Source organism: Lithobates pipiens, unplaced genomic scaffold, assembly GCF_037356315.1.
Source record: "Lithobates pipiens isolate NorthernLeopardFrog02 unplaced genomic scaffold, aLitPip1_a1.2 Scaffold_19, whole genome shotgun sequence".
Taxonomy (NCBI): domain Eukaryota; kingdom Metazoa; phylum Chordata; class Amphibia; order Anura; family Ranidae; genus Lithobates; species Lithobates pipiens.
The window spans coordinates 84,905,269-84,923,079 of NW_027507764.1; the positions used below are offsets into that span (position 1 = coordinate 84,905,269).

Below are 17,811 nucleotides of genomic sequence, written 5' to 3' on the forward strand. Positions count from 1 at the left end.
GGAGCCAGCTTTTTTTTTTTTTTTTTTTTTTTTTTTTTATACATGCGTCGGCAGAATGATTCAGAATAGTTTAGGTCGGGATTCAGATTTGTCGGAAAAAAACACTGCAGAAGGATTACCTCACTGCTGCCCGATAATCATTAACTAGTCCTGCTAAGCTGTCCAGACAACTTCAGCATCCTTAGTTACCATAGAAACTTTTAGGGATTGTCAGGTTCACTTTAAAGCCCAACTCCAGCTTCTTTTTCTCCCTTTTTTTCTTTTTTTTCTTGATGTCCACCTCCCAGTAATGTGCTGTACATTAGCAAATAAACTGTTCAAGGGAGGCAAAGCACTAATAGCTGGTTGCCCGTTAACATCGAGGCTCCATTCACATTGGTGATAGTTTCATATTTTGTAAGGTTGAATAAAGACACCAGTCCATCCTGAGTGAGTGTCTACAATTGTCCCTATCCCTGTACATTGCACACTCACATTGGCCCCTACCCTCAAGGAGCCCACGATCCAAGGTCCCCATTCATATACTGGGGCCAATTTTGGACAGAAGCCAATTTGACCTACCTGCGTGTCTTTGGAGTGTGGGAGGAAACCAGAGTACCCGGAGGAAACCCACGCAGGCACAGGGAGAACATGCAAACTCCAGGCAGGTAGTGTCGTGGTTGGGATTCGAACCAGTGACCCTTCTTACTGCTAGGTGAGAGTGCTAACTACTACACCACTGTGCTGCCCAACACCACTGTGCCGCCCACACCACTGTGCTGCCCAAAAGTGATTTAGGTCTGGTGTGATTTGTAATGGCAGGTATCAGATTCCCATTGCCGCTGTTAGCGGTCATTTGCGGCCGCGGGCCCTCTTCACTATAATGACAGTTCGCCAGCAGCCACAGCTTACCAACACCAATGACAGCTGATCACGTGATGTAAACAGAAGATCAGTAATCCTTTTTTTTTCTTCCCACGCTGATATCGTGAGGAGAAAAAAAAGCCGATCACTGGCTTCTGTTGAAGGGACATTGGTCCCAAGGAGGAACAGGCGAAGCTGCCTCATATGTGCCTGCCAGTGCCACCTATTGGTGCCCACCAGTGATGCCAATCAGTGCCACCTATTAGTGCCCACCAGTGAAGCCTATTGGTGCCCATCAGTGCAGCCTCATCAGTGTACATCAATGAAGGAGAAAAATGACCTGTTTGCAAAATTTATTAACAATATAAAACAGTTTTGTATTTATTTTTTTAATAAAAAAATTGGTCTTTTTTTTAAATAAAAAAAAAAAACAACCCAGAGGTGATCAAATACCACCAAAAGAAATCTATATTTGTGGGGAAAAAATGATACAAATCTCATTTTGGGTGCAGTGTTGTATGACCGCGCAATTGTCATTCAAAGAATGACAGCGCTAAAAGCTGAAAATTGATCTGGGCAGGAGGGGGGTTTAGGTGCCCAGTAAGCAAGAGGTTAACTGATCAAGCTGAAGTTAGTCTGAGCTGCACCAGATTTTATAGTAAATCGGCCCCCAAGTGTCTGCACTTTTTATCACTCCTTTAAGTTTGGCGCCACTGCTGTCAATGCAGCCCTTTGAGAGGAAACTAAAGCAGAGATTTCATCCCCCAGTATCTTCCATTGACTGAATGTTCTCTGTTTGTGTACAGGGAGATGCACCCTGCCCAGCGCTCCATTGCCGTTATTGCTGAGATGATCCACACCGCTAGTTTAGTACATGATGATGTCATTGATGGTTCTAATTCCCGGAGAGGAAAGAAGACTGTCAATCAGATATGGGGAGAAAGAAAGGTGAGATGTGTGTTCTGATGTATTATGAGTTTAAACGCCAGACAGTAATTGCAAATCTAACTGCTAGGTACATGCTCCCAGCAGGGGGTCTGGTGCATCCTGGGTCATCATTTCAGCCCGAATTTTGGGCTGAATTCGGACCTAAAATGGACCAAAAGACGCACAGGGCTCCAGTGCAAATTCACACCGGAGCGCATTGGAGATGTGTGAACCGGCTCCAAAGAGAACCGGTCCCAATCTCCTGCTATTGCGAATTGGATGTGGAGATCCCGCATCCAATTCGCAATAGTGTGAACCCAGCCATGAGGTAAAAAGCTTTTTGCCTTTTTAGAACCACTTTAAAGGAGTAAATGTCAGAGAATGAGGACTGCTAGATGGGCTGAATTTAAAGATCAAGGGATGAGTAACTATGAATGAAGACTAGACTATAACAATGGAGTGTCCCTTCTCTGTATCAACCAGACAAGCAAGACTTTCAAGTAAATAAAATAAAAACGAGTTGTTATTGGCGATCTCTCCAATTCTGCTTGTGTGTTTTGGCAGGGATAGTGTTACTCAGCAGATATGTTTCATTTTTCTGCCACTTCTCACATGACATTGATCTTGTGTTTTAAGGCTGTCCTTGCTGGAGACTACATACTGTCGGCAGCTTCCGTGGCCTTGGCAAAAATTGGTAATGCCACTGTAATCTCTGTGTTATCTCAGGTCATTGAAGATTTGGTACGGGGTAAGTCTGATCTACATTTCATGATGCAAATTGTGTCTGCCCAGTTCATTATATAACTGTAATTACTACATTTCAATACAATGCACATAAAGAGTATAATAGAATAAACATGTATTCCATATATGATGTGTACAACCAAAACACATAATAAACATAATATAATGTCAGACACATAACCCATGTATCACACAATACATATATAAAAGTGCATGATTGTTACAACATATTGCAATAAAACAGAATAAAATTAATGGTATGATCCTGACTGTAAACATGATAGTGGCATCGACATAGCTTGGCACGTTTCATGGCTGACCGCCTCTTATCAGGAGCAGATGCTGGATATATATCTATAATTAATAAGTTGTACACATTAATGACTTGTCAAACAGGTATGGGTGCATTGTACCTACAGGTTCTATGCCTCATATAAAGTCCCAAATCTCCCCTTTCCCCCAAGATTTTAAAGGGGCAAACCGTACCTGTATCCCAGAGATATACTGAATGACTGACTGTTTGTTTTTTGTTTTGTTTTTTTGCTTTGACCTACACTAACTAGATTACATTTTTCAATCCAGTGCAAAAGAAAACAGTGGTACAACAAAGTAACCATTTATAATTAATTGGTCAGGATCTGACCATCGTTAACAACTTCCAGACTGCCCACTGCACATATACTGTGGCGGGGCAACCCAGCTGGGTGAACCAACGTACCTGTATGTCAGTCCGTGCATGAAATACAGTGGCCACCCCTGATCACGGTACAGAACGCACATCTGCCTATGTAAACAAGGCAGATTCTCCTTCTGACAGGGGACAATACTGAGCTCTGCTGTTCCTAGTGTTCAGGAACAGCAATCTCTGTGTTGTCCTAGTAAGCCCATCCCCACACAGAACACACCCAGGGAACACAGTTCACCCCTTGATCGCCCCCTAGTGTTAACCCCTTCCAAGCCATTTATACATTGATCAGTGTTGTTGTGTTTTGTTTTTTTAAGCACTGATCACTGTAGTAATGTCACTGGTCCCCAAAAAGTGTCACTAGGGGTCAGTTTTGTCTGCCGCAATGTTGCAGTCCTGCTAAAAATCGCAGATCGCCACCATTACCAGTAATAAAAATGTCCATGAATCTATCCCCTATTTTGTAGACGCTATAACTTTTTGCACAAACCACCTATATTTTTTTTAACAAAAATATGTAGAAGAATACATATTGGCCTGAGTGATGAATACATTTTGTTTAATTTATATATTTTGGATATGTATTATAGCAGAAAGTGTGTGTGTGTGTGTGTGTGTGTGTGTGTATGTGTGTGTGTATATATATATATATACCGTATATACTCGAGTATAAGCCGAGATTTTCAGCCTCTTTTTTGAGGCTGAAAGTGCCCCCCTCGGCTTATACTCGAGTCATCGCTGTCTGCCCGCTCGATCAGCGTGTCGAGCAGACAGACAGCGGCCATTCTAGAATTCAAAAGCCGCGCCTCCGGCTCCGCCTTCGCCTGTGATAGGCGGAACACTGAATTTCCCAGCAGCCTGTGTTCCGCCTATCACGGACATCGTATCATCCTCGTACTACGGACGAGGATGATACGATGTCCGTGATAGGCGGAACACAGGCTGCTGGGAAATTCAGTGTTCCGCCTATCACAGGCGAAGGCGCGGCTTTTGAATTTTACAATGGCCGCCGAGGCGCCGACGAAGAGGGCACGGGACGGAGGCAAGGCAAGGCAAGGCACGGCACGGGACTGAGGCAAGGCAAGGCAAGGCACGACACGGGGCGGAGGCTCGGAGGCAAGGCACGGGGCGGAGGCTCGGGACAAAGGCTCGGGACACAGGTAGGCTGGACACACACACACACACACACACACACACACACACACACACACACACACACACACACACACACACACACACACACAGGGATGGATGGATGGATACACACACACACACACACAGGGATGGATGGATACACACACACACACACAGGGATGGATGGATACACACACACACACACAGGGATGGATGGATACACACACACACACACAGGGATGGATGGATACACACACACACAGGGATGGATGGATGGATGGAGACACACACACACAGGGATGGATGGATGGAGACACACACACACAGGGATGGATGGATGGATGGAGACACACACACACAGGGATGGATGGATGGATGGACACACACACACACACAGGGATGGATGGACGGACACACAGGGATGGACGGACACACACACAGGGATGGACAGGCATGTCTCACCCTCGGCTTATACACGAGTCAATAAGTTTGCCAGTTTTTTTGGGGGTAAATTGGGGGCCTCGGCTTATATTCGGGTCGGCCTATACTCGAGTATATACGATATATATATATATATATATATATATATATATATATATATATATATATATTATTTTTATTTTTTTCCAAATTTGTCGGCCTTTTTTTTTTTTTTATAGCACAAAAAATAAAACCCGCAGAGATGATCAAATACCACCAAAAGAAAGCTCTATTGGTGGGGAAAAAAGGACATCAATTTTATTTGGGTACAGTGTGCAATTGTCAGTTAAATCGACCATAGTGCTGTATCGCAAAAAATGGCCTGGTCATTAAAGGGGTAAATCCCTCCGGGGCTGAAGTGGTTATAGTCATTGTAAAGGTTGGTGTGTTTTTATTTTTTTAATATATAACAAACATGTTGTACTTGCCTGCTCTGTGCAAGGGTTTTGCACACAGCAGCAATGATCCTCTTCTTCTGGGTTGCCCTGGCGGCACTCCTGGCTCCGCCCCTTCATCAGGTATCCCCCCACAGAGAGCTGCTTTCCATGGGAGCACCCATGCGGGCATGCTTACGAGTCCCACTGCTGCGTCCATTGACACAGACAACAGGACCTGCTCCCATGTCACTGGATTTGATTGACAGCAGCAGGAGCAAATGGCTCCCACTGCTATAAGTCTGTACAATGAGGACGAAACAGTGGCTGGAGTCAATGGGCTCATGCACATCGCTGGAACGGACGGGCTCAGGTAACAAAATGAGGGCGGTGCTCTGGGGGCAGCACATATTAATGCATAGATCTGGATTAATGCATTAGGGTGAAAAACCTGGGGACTTTACAATCCCTTTTAAATATCTGGCTAGCTTAAAACTGAACCGGACAATAAGAAGCATGGGAGATGAACTGTTGTTGCAACAGAAGGACAGAGTAAAAATAAAAAAACTAAAATAATGTGGTTGCATGAGTGTGCACACCCTCTTATAACTGGGGGTGTAGCTGTGTTCAGAATTAAGGGATCACATTTAAACGCATGTTAAATAGGGATCAGTACACAACTGTAATCATTTAAAGTGCCTCTGCTTAACCCCAAATAAAGTTCAGCTCTTCTAGTAGGTGTTTCCTGACATTTTCTTAGTTGCATCCTACAGCAAAAGCCATGGTCTGTAGAATCCAAAGCATCAGAGGGATCTCATTGTTAAAAGGTATCAGTCAGGAGAAGGGTACAAAAGAATTTCTAAGGCATTAGATATACTATGGAACACAGTGAAGACAGTCATCATCAAGTGGAGAAAATATGGCACAGCAATAACATTACCAAGAACTGGACATCCCTCAGAAATTGACGAAAAGACGAGAAGAAAACTGGTCAGGGAGGCTGCCAAGAGGTCTACAGAAACATTTAAAGGAGTTGCAGGAATCTCTGCCAAGTACTGGCTGTGTGGTACATGTGACAACAATCTTCTGTATTCTTCATATGTCTGGGCTATGGGATAGAGTGACAAACCTTTTCTTACCAAGAAAAACATCCAAGCCCGGCTAAATATTTCAAAAACACATCTGAAGTCTCCCAAAATCATGTGAAAAAATGTGTTCTGGTCTGATGAAGAATGAAGGTTGAACTTTTTGGCCATCATTCCAAAAGATATGTTTGGAGCAAAAACACTGCACTTCACCAAAAGAACACCATACCCACCTTGAAGCATGGTGGTGGCAGCATCATGCTTTGGGGTTGATTTCTTCAGCTGGAACAAGGGCCTTAGTCAAGGTAGAGGGAATTATGAAAAGTTCCAAATACCAGTCAATATTGGCACAAAACCTTCAGGCTCGGTTCACACAGGGGCGACTTCGCCGCCTGACAAGTAGCGCCCCGTTCTGTACTACGGAACCGTTCTAATAGGAGCGACTCGACTCGAGTCGCTCCGACTTAGAAAAAAGGTTCCTGTACTACTTTTGCGGCGACTTGCATTGACTTCTATACAGAAGTCGTTTTGCAAGTCGCCGCTGAGGTCGCGGCAGGTCGCGGCGCTGCAAGTCGTTCCACGTACTGTGTGAACCGAGCCTCAGGCTTCTGCTAGAAAGCTGAACATGAAGAAGAACTTCATCATTTAGCATGACAACAACCCAAAGCATACAACCAAATCAACAAAGAAATGGCTTCATCAGAAGATTAGTTTTGGAATGACCCAGCCAGAGCCCAGACCTTAATCCGATTGAAAATCTGTGGGGTGATCTGAGGGCTGTGCACAGGAGATGCCCTCGTAATCTGACAGATTTGGAGCGTTTTTGCAAAGAAGAGTGGGCAAATATTGCCAAGTCAGGTTGTGCCATGCTGATAGAATCGTACCCAAAAAGACTGAGTGCTGTAATAAAATCAAAAGGGGCTTCAACAAAGTATTAGTTTGAGGGTGTGCACACTTATGCAACCATATTATTTTATTTTTAATTCCCTCCACCTAAAAGATTTCAGTTTGTTTTTCAACTGAGTTGTACAGTTTATAGGTCACATTAAAGGTGGATACATTTCTAAAATGATTTTTGTCTACTTTTTTTTTTTTTACATCACAGAAACCTGACATTTTAATAGGGGTGTGTAGACTTTTATATCCAGGTTATCTAAACACTCATTCTGCTGTGGGCAACATCCATACTTTTCCTAAAAATGTATCTGTTGACTTCTTATGTGGAAGATTTGACTTGCTGTTTTATTTGTCCTTCAGGTGAATTCCTTCAGCTGGGCTCCAAAGAGAATGAAAACGAGAGATTCGCTCACTACCTCGAAAAGACTTTTAAGAAGACAGCAAGTCTTATTGCCAACAGCTGTAAAGCAGTATGTACGTTCCTCATTTTATATAGTTAAATGGAATGTGTACTGATTGTCATAGATAGTTCTGTGCATTACAGTTACAGGAAAGATTGAGGATGTTCCTGAGTTGAGGCCCAACACCTAAATCCATTTATAGGATTGGCCAATATTCAAGAGCGTACAAATAATTAATAAATTATTAGAGGCTTCTCCAAGATTTCTGCTTTGTTCACTGGCAGTGCTCAGGAATGGGATCTTTGATTTACATATTGTTCTTTGCTAGTAACTAAGCAGGGTGCCATTTGATGGATGTTGTTACAGCCTATCCTATAGTTGTCATGGAAAGTCCTGTACACATAATATTCTGCCATATCCCATGCCAATTCATAAAGCAGGAACCCCTAGCAACCAATATTGGCAATGCTGAAGTCCTATTGGTACAAATGTAAAATCTGATTGGTTGCAATGGGTTTCTGCAATTAAAGGAAACATGTTATGAGCACAACCTGCAGGTTACCATTGCTAATCTCCTCTGAAAATGCTGGTCTACTGGCTTTCCTATTGACTTGTAATTGTTTGAGATACTTGCCCAAAACAGATTAGAAACATCCCAAAAAAAAAAAATTCTAAGTCTATATTTGCATACTTGTTATGGGTTGCTGACTTAAAGGATAAGTTCACCTTTAACCACTTCAGCCCTGGAAGGATTTACCCATTTCCTGACCAGGCCATTTTTTGCAATACGACACTTCATTGTTTTAACCGACAATTGCACGTTTGTACCCAAACAAAATTGATGTCCTTTTTTTTTTCCCCCCCACAAATAGAGCTTTCTTTTTCTTTTGGTGGTATTTGATCTCCACTGCGTTTTTTATTTTTTGCGCTATAAACAAAAAAGGGCTACAATTTTTGAAAAAGAAAATTTTCTTTCGCTTATAAAACATTTCCTAAAATAACTATATTCGTTATTTTAGGCCGATATGTACTCTGCTATATGTTTTTGGTATAAAAAAAAATGCAATAAGCGTATATGGATTGGTTTGCGCAAAAGTTATCGCGTCTACAAAATAGGGGATAGATTTATGCCATTTTTTTTCTTGTAATAGCGGTGATCAGTGATTTTAGTGGGACTGCAACATTGCGTCGTGCCAGATCGGACACCTAACTGACATTTTTTGACACTTTTTTTGGCTATTCCACTGGCCAATGGGAGAGCGCGCCCACAAAAGCGAGTTCCTGAGCTGCCATACAGCTACAGCGATTCACGGGATCGTGCCACCTTGCCGCAGTATAATGAAGGCAGCTATTCAGCAAGCGGTTAAAAAAAAAAAAATTCACATTTTTTTGCAGGTAAAAAAAAAAATTAATTTTACATTTTTTTTTTTTTTTTAAGGAGCCTGCAGAGCATTGCACCTGCTGTCGGCAGAACATGGGTTGCAATCTCAGGCTCCTGCACACTCTCTCAGCATAGGTGTCTTCTTGCATCTTATATGGGCAGGCAGTTAGCTGAGAGCAGAAAGATTAATTGACTACAGGAGTGCTCACCAGCACCCATGTAGTTCATTGTGAACTACAAGCCATCGGCCCCAATAGCTGACGGTACTTGTAGACATTCATTCAGGAAACTGAATGACATGGTGATGTGGGCGGACCCCCACGGCTGCGCTGTTTTTAAATTGTGACAACAGGTGCAGGGAGAGGATCCCCCACCTGCTGTCACAGGAAGGGGAAATGAAGGAGAGAGGCTGCAGATCCTGGGACATGTTCCACCTTAAAAACAGGTGAAATCTGTAACATGTTCCAAAGGTGAATTTATCCTTTAAAGGTTTGCCTGTCAGGATGACAGCCGAGCTCAAAAAAAGCATCTCCCCCTATTGTTTTCATGATAAGTGTGTTTTTTTTTTTTTTTTTTTTTTTTTAAGGATTAGTGCTTACGAATAGGAGCCGTGTTCAAAGTGCACCTGAAGCCAGTTGTAAAGAGTGGGGGATGGTTAGAACCCCTGTCAGGTTTATTTATTTTTGCTATGTGTCCCACTGGTAAGATTGTACTATCCCTGAGAGATATAAGAAGTGAAAGGGAATCTGACACCTAGATGGGTATTGCTATTGGAGGATCTTCCACCACTTCTTGTTAGTGGCAACAGTAAATTGTTGGCTATCCCATCATGTTTAGTCCTGGTGATAAGTAGAGGAGTGAATCTCCTCAGCAGGGATACAGAGGGCAATAGAAACCTGACAGCAGCTAACCTTTCCCTACTCCATCAAAAAAATAAATACATTTTAACTTAAATGCACAGACTAATGTAATAAGGTAATTAAACTGTACAGGTTTATGTTTATTGTCTTGATAAAAAAAAAAGAAAAAAAAGGGGGTCCTTCCTGGCATTGAAATATTTAATCTCATGCCACAGGTGTATGGGTGATGTATCCAATCTTAAGGCTGGGTTCACGTGGGTTCACACCTAATACCGATGAGGCTCGCAGCAGGGGTCCCGTGCGTCCCTGTTCTCCATTCCAGGGATGAATCGGGGATGAATTTTTGCCTGAATTCGACCCTGAAACAGAGCCAAAGATGCACAGTGTTCCTGTGCAAGCCGCAACAGAGATATGTGAACGCCTCCATAGAGAACCGATTACAATCTCCTGTCATGCGAATTGGATGCAGAGACTTCGCGTAGGTGTGAACACAGTCTAAGAAAGGAAGTGTCTCAGGCAGCAAATGTTCTTTAGCCAATTGACTTCCCCTCCATTCTAGACTGGGAAAAGGAAATTTGATTTGCTTCTAAGTGCAATTTTTTTTAGGAGTGGAGAGTTAGTCCAGAGTATCTGTGAGTTAGTCCTGGAAAACTGTAGATGGCAACTCTCACTGTGGTTTCCTGTGTTTTTCTAGGTGTCAATCCTAGGATGTCCTGATCCAAAGGTCCATGAGATAGCCTTCCAGTATGGCAGAAATATAGGAATAGCCTTCCAGGTAGGTGTTCTCCCACTTCGTGATTCATAAAGCCGGTTTCAGGAAATTTCAAAACGTACCATATTGAGCAGCACTGAATACACAGACTCTCTTCTAGTGGAGCTTACATTTTTCTGTCCCTACAGAAGCCACAAATTCAGTTTAGGCTGAAGCCAGTTATTTGTTTTGTGTTGTAGTACTTGGGAGGGGATGTTCTAACTGTCTGTCTCATTTCTTGAGGCCCCAAAATGCGAGGATAGTACAAACACCCTCAAAATGACAACTTTTTGGAAAGTAGACACTCCAAGGTATTTAGTAGGGAGCATTTTTTTTTTTGGTACATTTAAAGTAAACCGTTTTATTTTATTTTTTTTTATTTTTTTTTTCACAAAGTTGTCATTTTAGCAAAATATTTGTCCCACACAGCATGGGCATGCTTGCAATTGAACCACAAAACAGACTTTTTCACTGCCTAGATGCTTAGAGGGGCCCAAAATCCAAGGAGTACTTTTAGACTTTCAAGTTGTACAAACTATGCATCTGATTTCTTGACAAACGGTCAAATTTGTTGGGACCCTAAAGTGACTGGACAGTAGTAGCGCCTATAAAATTACCACATTTTGGAAAGCAAACCCTCTAATATATATATATATATATATATTCATGGGGATGGTGAATCTTCTTTTGAAGATTACATTTTTTGCTGAATATTTTTGGACAATGAAGAAAGAAAATGAGATAGATATATATATATATATATATATATATATATATATATATATCTATTATAATTTTTTTTATTATTATTTGCATTTTACAGATTTGTAAATTAACATATTTCTAACACACAGTGTGGGCATACTTACATCCCCAAATTACACCCCAAAACATTCTGCTTCCCCTCCTGAGTATGGACATACCTGAAACTAGCAGCCTAGCCACATAGAGGGGCCCAAAACCCAAGGAGCACCTTCAGGCTTTCAACATGCATATATTAGACATCTAATTTCATATCACATTTTGGAGGCCCGGAAGTGTTAAGACAGTGGAAACACCCACAAAATGACTACATTTTGAAAAGAAAACACCCAAAAGTATATTAAAAGAGGCATATTGAGCTTTTGTTTTTTGGGGGGGGGGGGGGGGGGGTGAAGTGAGAATTTATTTTTTCACAAAAATTTCAAGTAATCTTTCTAAAACACAACATGGGCATATTTAGAATTGGGACGCTTTCACACTGGTGCGCTTAAGAACATGGTATGTGTTTTTAACGTGCTTTCAATGCTTTTTTTTGTACCCTTTCTGGTTTCCTGACTCCCAGCATACATCTGTGAAACAGAGATGTGACTTAAAAAACACCAAAAACACAGACTGTGCATTTTTGATGCGTTCCCATGGATGGGAGGTGCCCTTTTAAAAAAAGCTGCACCAAAAACGTACCATGCAGGACCTTTTCAAAAAGCAGCACAGTCATGTGAACCGTTGCATAAGATTTAAGCGCAGCAGAAGCACACCACATCAGAGCCTAGTTTCATGGAAATTCCCAAATTTCAAGGAGCACTTGGAGGGTGCACAAAAGCACCATCTGCCCTCAGAAGAGAGCTGGCCAAAACAGCAAGTGGTTCAATCAGTTCTGTAGGCATGGTACACATTTTCATTTTATAAGATCATCATTGTAATGGCAATACAAACAATAGTTCTTTTTGACAATCCAATATACTGTAAGCTTACTTGAAAAATCTCCTTTCTTGTTATGAGTGCTGCCTGTCTGCTGGCCATCATTTTCCACAACTTCCTGTATTCCCAGCATGCTTTACAGCTTTCTTTGCTGCTTGCTTTTGATCTCTAAGGACTACATATCCCATGGTACCTTGCTTACTGCAAGCAGTGATTCCTGTATGGAATCTCTCAGCACATCTGTCATTCAGAAGGCAGGCTCTTTGAAATATGTGACACAGCCGTGCCCACTCACAGGGCATCGTGGCTGTGTCACTGAATTCAAGGAAGTAAATGTGTGGGGATCACAGAGCCAGTTTACAATTGGATTAATAGGAGTAGGCTAGAAATAATTTAAATATTATGTTAAACTGGATATTTTGACTATTGATCTGCTTTAATATATTTTAATCATTGGTTCATGTTATGCTGGAAAAATATTCCCTTAACCACTTCACGCCGACCATACACAATTATGCGGCCCCACTGAATTGGCCTTTTTTCCCGTGGGGCTGCATATTTGCATATCTTCCTTTTGTGCTGCGGTGCGCTCCCAGCACAGAGACCAGGGTCTCACGAGAGCCCGGCCCTGTTCTAACGATTGGGACCCAGAACGTTCGATTCCGGGTCACCTGATCGCTGTGATAGCCTCTGATTGGCTATTACAGTGATCAGTCGCTGTAAAGCATGTCCCTGTGTTTTCTGTATCTGTGAATGGACAAGAGAGATACATTGTATCTTTCTCTGTCCTTGCAGAGATGGGGGGGGGGGGGTCCCTAGATCTGTTTGCTCTAAGTCTGCCCCAGGGTTAGTGTTTAGGTCAGGGTCAGTCATTTTTTTTAATCAGTGCCAGTGTGTTTTAGGTAGGATAAAAAACAAAACAAAAAATGTGCACTATTGTTTTTGGGCTATACTAAGAGTACAAACAACAACTAACATACACATATGTGGTATCACTGTGATCAGCAGGAGCATTTATCTTGGGTTGTTCTTTGGTGGTAGGTTATGGTAGTAGCAAAAAATATACAGGTACATTTAAATATAAATATATATATATTTTTTTTTACTATTTTGGGCCAGTTTTCCTTAGATAATAAAAAAAAATTGGGCTATCCATTACCATTACAACCAAATGAAAGACCAGTTTGTCCTGAAAGAAACTAAGTATAATCCACCTGGATGCAAAGCAAGTAGTTGTGATGATATGTATGGTTTACTAACACATGTCAAAGTTGCAAAATTGGGCTTAGGCAATTAAGATTTGTTTTACCCTTAAGTGTGAAGGAGTTAATCTTGGTGTTTCCTTACCTTTTCAGCTTATTGATGACATATTAGATTTTACATCTTGTGCGAGCCAACTGGGGAAACCAACAGCCGCAGATCTGAAGTTGGGACTGGCGACTGGTCCAGTTTTATTTGCTTGTCAACAGGTAAAAAAAAATTGGTTAAAACAGATACTGACAATATCCATCCACTCTGTGCTATTAGTGATGGTGTGGTGACTCTGGCACCTGCAGTGTGAGCATGGCTGCTAGTGGTGATGGGGTGACTCCAGCTCCTATACTTTGACCATAATTGGTGGTAATGGTATAGTGATTTCAGCCCCTACAATGTGATCATGGCTGTTAGCGATTGGTGTGGTGCCTCCATTCTCTTAATGTTTGACCATGGCTGTTAGTGATGGTATGGTGACTCCAGCCCCTACAATGTGACCATGGCTGTTGGTGATGCAGTGAATCCAGCCTTTACCCTGTGGCCATGGCGGTTTTGAATGATGCGGCGACTCCATCACCTACAATGTGACCATGACTGTTAGTGCTGATGTGGTGGCTCCAGCCTCTACGCTGTGACCATAGTTGTTGATGGTGAGCTGACTTCAGCCCTTATGCTGTAACCATTGCTGTTAGTGACAGTGTGGTCACCTCAGCCCCTACATTTTGAGTGTGGCTGTTAGTGATGGTGTGGTGACTCCAGCCCTTACACCATGAATATGGCTGTTGGCGTTGTTGTAGAGGCTTCTGCAACTATCATCGATGTTAGAGATGATGGGGTGCCTCCATCTCCTACACCGTGACCATGGTTGTAATTGATAGTGCGGTGACACCAGCCACTACGCTGTGACCTTGGCTGTTAGTGTGGCTTCAGCTCCTAGACTTTGATCATGGTAGCTCCAGCCCTTACACTCTGACCATGGCTGTTGGTGGTGTTGTGGCTCCAGCCCCCAGACTGTGACCATAGCTGTTTGTAGAGATGCACCAAAATTTTGGCGGCCAAAAATTGTGTTTTCAGGATTTTTCAGCTAAAGAAAAAAAGATGCACCAAAAACACATGCAAGTTTGCCACGATTTTACCCTTACTTATGGTATGTTTTTCGTAGGTCATGTGACTCAAAAACCACATCAAAAATTTAATACAGATGCGTTAATGCGTTGTTGCTGCATTTTGAATAAGAAGGTGCATTTTTGTTGTGTGGTTTTATTTATTTTTTTGACCAAAAGTGCAGCAAGCAGGATGAAAGCTCAACGGACCAGTGTGAAGACATGCATAGAATTTTTAAAAGGATGCATTTTTCTTGCTCTAAATGTTCCGATAATGGCCGACAATAAATTAATATTCATTTAAATGCAGGATATGAATTAAAAAGTTGCTAAAATTATCCCCCAAAAAGTTTTTTCAGCCAAGTGCATCCTGCATTTTGCGGTTTCGGCACCAAAATTTCCATTCAGCGCACCTCTAGCTATTATGCAGGCCATACACGGTCGAATTTCGAACAAATTTTCTTTTCAAAATCAGAAAATTCGTTTTTTTTGTGATCCGATGGTGCCACCATTGATTTTCAAAATTCGGCCGACCAAGCCTTCAATTTCACCTCATGTTGCTACAGAAAAGAATTTTCTTAGCTGGGAATCTTCTTTTCTCTCCGTACATTTTCTTTTCTTATTACGTTTCTCGCACGATTCTCCCATCATTGATTAGAAAATCGTTTGTTTTTCTAAAAATTTCCAACACGTTCGATTCCTCAAATTTTATTTCCGCACGAAAATCGGCTGTTGCTGCAGCCCACTAATGGTGCGAAATTCATACGAAAATTCTTAGATACGATTTTCGAAAGAAAATTCTTTCGAAATTCGAACCGTGTATGGCCGGCATTAGTGATGTGATGGCAGCAGTCCCTACCTATAGTTTCAGGGTCACTGGTGATATCAGCCCAGTTATCTGGTTTTTGTTTATACAATACAAACATGTTGTTTATATAAGATGTCTATACATCTTTTGTTTTAAGCGTTTCAATAAAATGTCCAGTGTGGTGCTAGTAAAGTCCCAATTTTCTTCTATTTTCTATAAGTCCCTACACTGTGACAATAAAGGTTAATAAAGATGCAATCTCATCACTGGTGATGTGAATGAGCACACTGTACAGTCAATTATTGACTCATACTAGAATGTGTCGAAAAATCAATAGTCCAAGTGTAACCCTGTGAGCCCAGACATGCCTTGTCTTCTGGGTAGTAAAATCTGATGCGTTTACATTTTAGACCAATAGCCTTGAAATACCCATAAACAAAGTTAATGATATTGGCAGGAGGATATGATTACACAGAACAGATTTGTGTGTTTTTTTTTTTTTCTCTGGAAACATGAAAATAATTCTCATTGTTTGCTTTGCTGTAGTTTCCAGAGCTGAACGCCATGATAATGAGAAGATTCAGTTTACCAGGAGACGTTGAACGAGCGTGGCAATATGTCCGTCAGGTAAGAGAGAACTCCGCTCCAAGTCACCGCTTTATGTTCACTATTATATGGTATGAGGTCTGCAAGGCTAATGCCTGAACAGACCTACTTGGCTGAGAACATGGAGAGCTATCAATATGTAACCTGGGGGTTTCCCCCTTTTCCTGAAATTTTTTAAGTAAACCCGTCAAGAAAAATCATTGCTGAAAAGGCTAGCTTGCCTGGCTGTTGCCTTGATCTTTTTTTCTTTTTAGCTGCTGACCCAGAACAAGCATGATTATACAGTATCTCACAAAAGTGAGTACACCCCTCGCATTTTTGTAAATATTTTATTATCTTTTCATGTGACAACACTGAAGGAATTACATTTGACTACAATGTAAAGTAGTGAGTGTACAGCTTGTATAACCGTGTAAATTTGCTGTCCCCTCAAAATAACTCGACACACAGCCATTAATGTCTAAACCGATGGCAACAAAAGTGAGTACACCCCTAAGTGAAAATGTCCAAATTGGACCCAAAGTGTCAATATTTTGTGTGGCCGCCATTATTTTTCAGCACTGCCTTAATGCTCTTGGGCATGGAGTTCACCAGAGCTTCACAAGTTGCCACTGGAGTCCTCTTCCCCTCCTCCATGATGACATCAGCTGGTGGATGTTAGAGACCTTGCGCTCCTCCACCTTCCATTTGAGGATGCCCCACAGATGTTCAATAGGGTTTAGGCCTGGAGACATGCTTCGCTAGGCCATCACCTTTACCCTCAGCCTCTTTAGCAAGGCAGTGATCTTCTTGGAAGTGTGTTTGGGGTCGTTATGTTGGAATACTGCCCTGTGGCCCAGTCTCCGAAGGGAGGGGATGATGCTCTGCTTCAGTATGTCACAGTACATGTTGGCATTCATCGTTCCCTCAATGAACTGAAGCTCCTCAGTGCCAGCAGCACTCATGCAGCCCCAGACCATGACACTCCCACCACCATGCTTGACAGTAGGCAAGACACACTTGTCTTTGTACTCCTCACCTGGTTGCCGCCACACACGCTTCACACCATCTGAACCAAATACATTTATCATGGTCTCATCAGACCACAGGACATGGTTCCAGTAATCCATGTCCTTAGTCTGCTTGTCTTCAGCAGATTGCAGGCTTTCTTGTGCATAATATTTAGAAGTCTTCCTTCTGGGACGACAGCCATGCAGACCAATTTTTTGCAGTGTGCAGCGTATGGTCTGAGCACTGACAGGCTGACCCCCACCCCTTCAACCTCTGCAGCAATGCTGGCAGCACGCCTATGTATATTTCTCAAAGACAACCTCTGGATATGACGCTGAGCACGTGCACTCAACTCCTTTGGTCGACCATGGTGAGGCCTGTTCTGAGCAGAACCTGTCCTGTTAAACCACTGTATGGTCTTGGCCATTGTGCTGCAGCTCAGTTTCAGCGTCTTAGCAATCTTCTTATAGCCTAGGCCATCATTATGTAGAGCAATAATTATTTTTTCAGATCCTCAGTGTTCTTTGCCATGAGGTGCCATGTTGAACTAGAATGAGTGTGAGAGCGATAACACCAAAATTAACACACCTTCTCCCCATTCACACCTGAGACCTTACAATACTAGCAAGTATGTCACATAACAGTGGGAGGTAAAATGGCTAATTGGGCCCAATTTGGACATTTTCACTTACTGGTGTACTCACTTTTGTTGCCAGCAGTTTAGACATTAATGGCTGTGTGAGTTATTTTGAGGGGACAGCAAATTTACACTGTTATACAAGCTGTACACTCACTACTTTACATTGTA

At 42.1% G+C, this 17,811-nt stretch overlaps 1 protein-coding gene across 4 annotated transcripts in view; it reads left to right on the forward strand.

Annotated features, from left to right (window-relative positions):
• PDSS1 (decaprenyl diphosphate synthase subunit 1) overlaps positions 1 to 17,811 on the forward strand; it is a 49,572-nt gene that overhangs the window by 29,441 nt on the left and 2,320 nt on the right. For all 4 annotated transcript variants that reach the window (XM_077491017.1, XM_077491018.1, XM_077491020.1 and 1 more), the window contains 6 exons: positions 1,650 to 1,791; positions 2,407 to 2,518; positions 7,530 to 7,639; positions 10,506 to 10,586; positions 13,598 to 13,711; positions 15,954 to 16,034. In XM_077491017.1, coding sequence (XP_077347143.1) covers positions 1,650 to 1,791; positions 2,407 to 2,518; positions 7,530 to 7,639; positions 10,506 to 10,586; positions 13,598 to 13,711; positions 15,954 to 16,034 — 640 coding nt within the window. The remainder of the gene's footprint in view (positions 1 to 1,649; positions 1,792 to 2,406; positions 2,519 to 7,529; positions 7,640 to 10,505; positions 10,587 to 13,597; positions 13,712 to 15,953; positions 16,035 to 17,811) is intronic.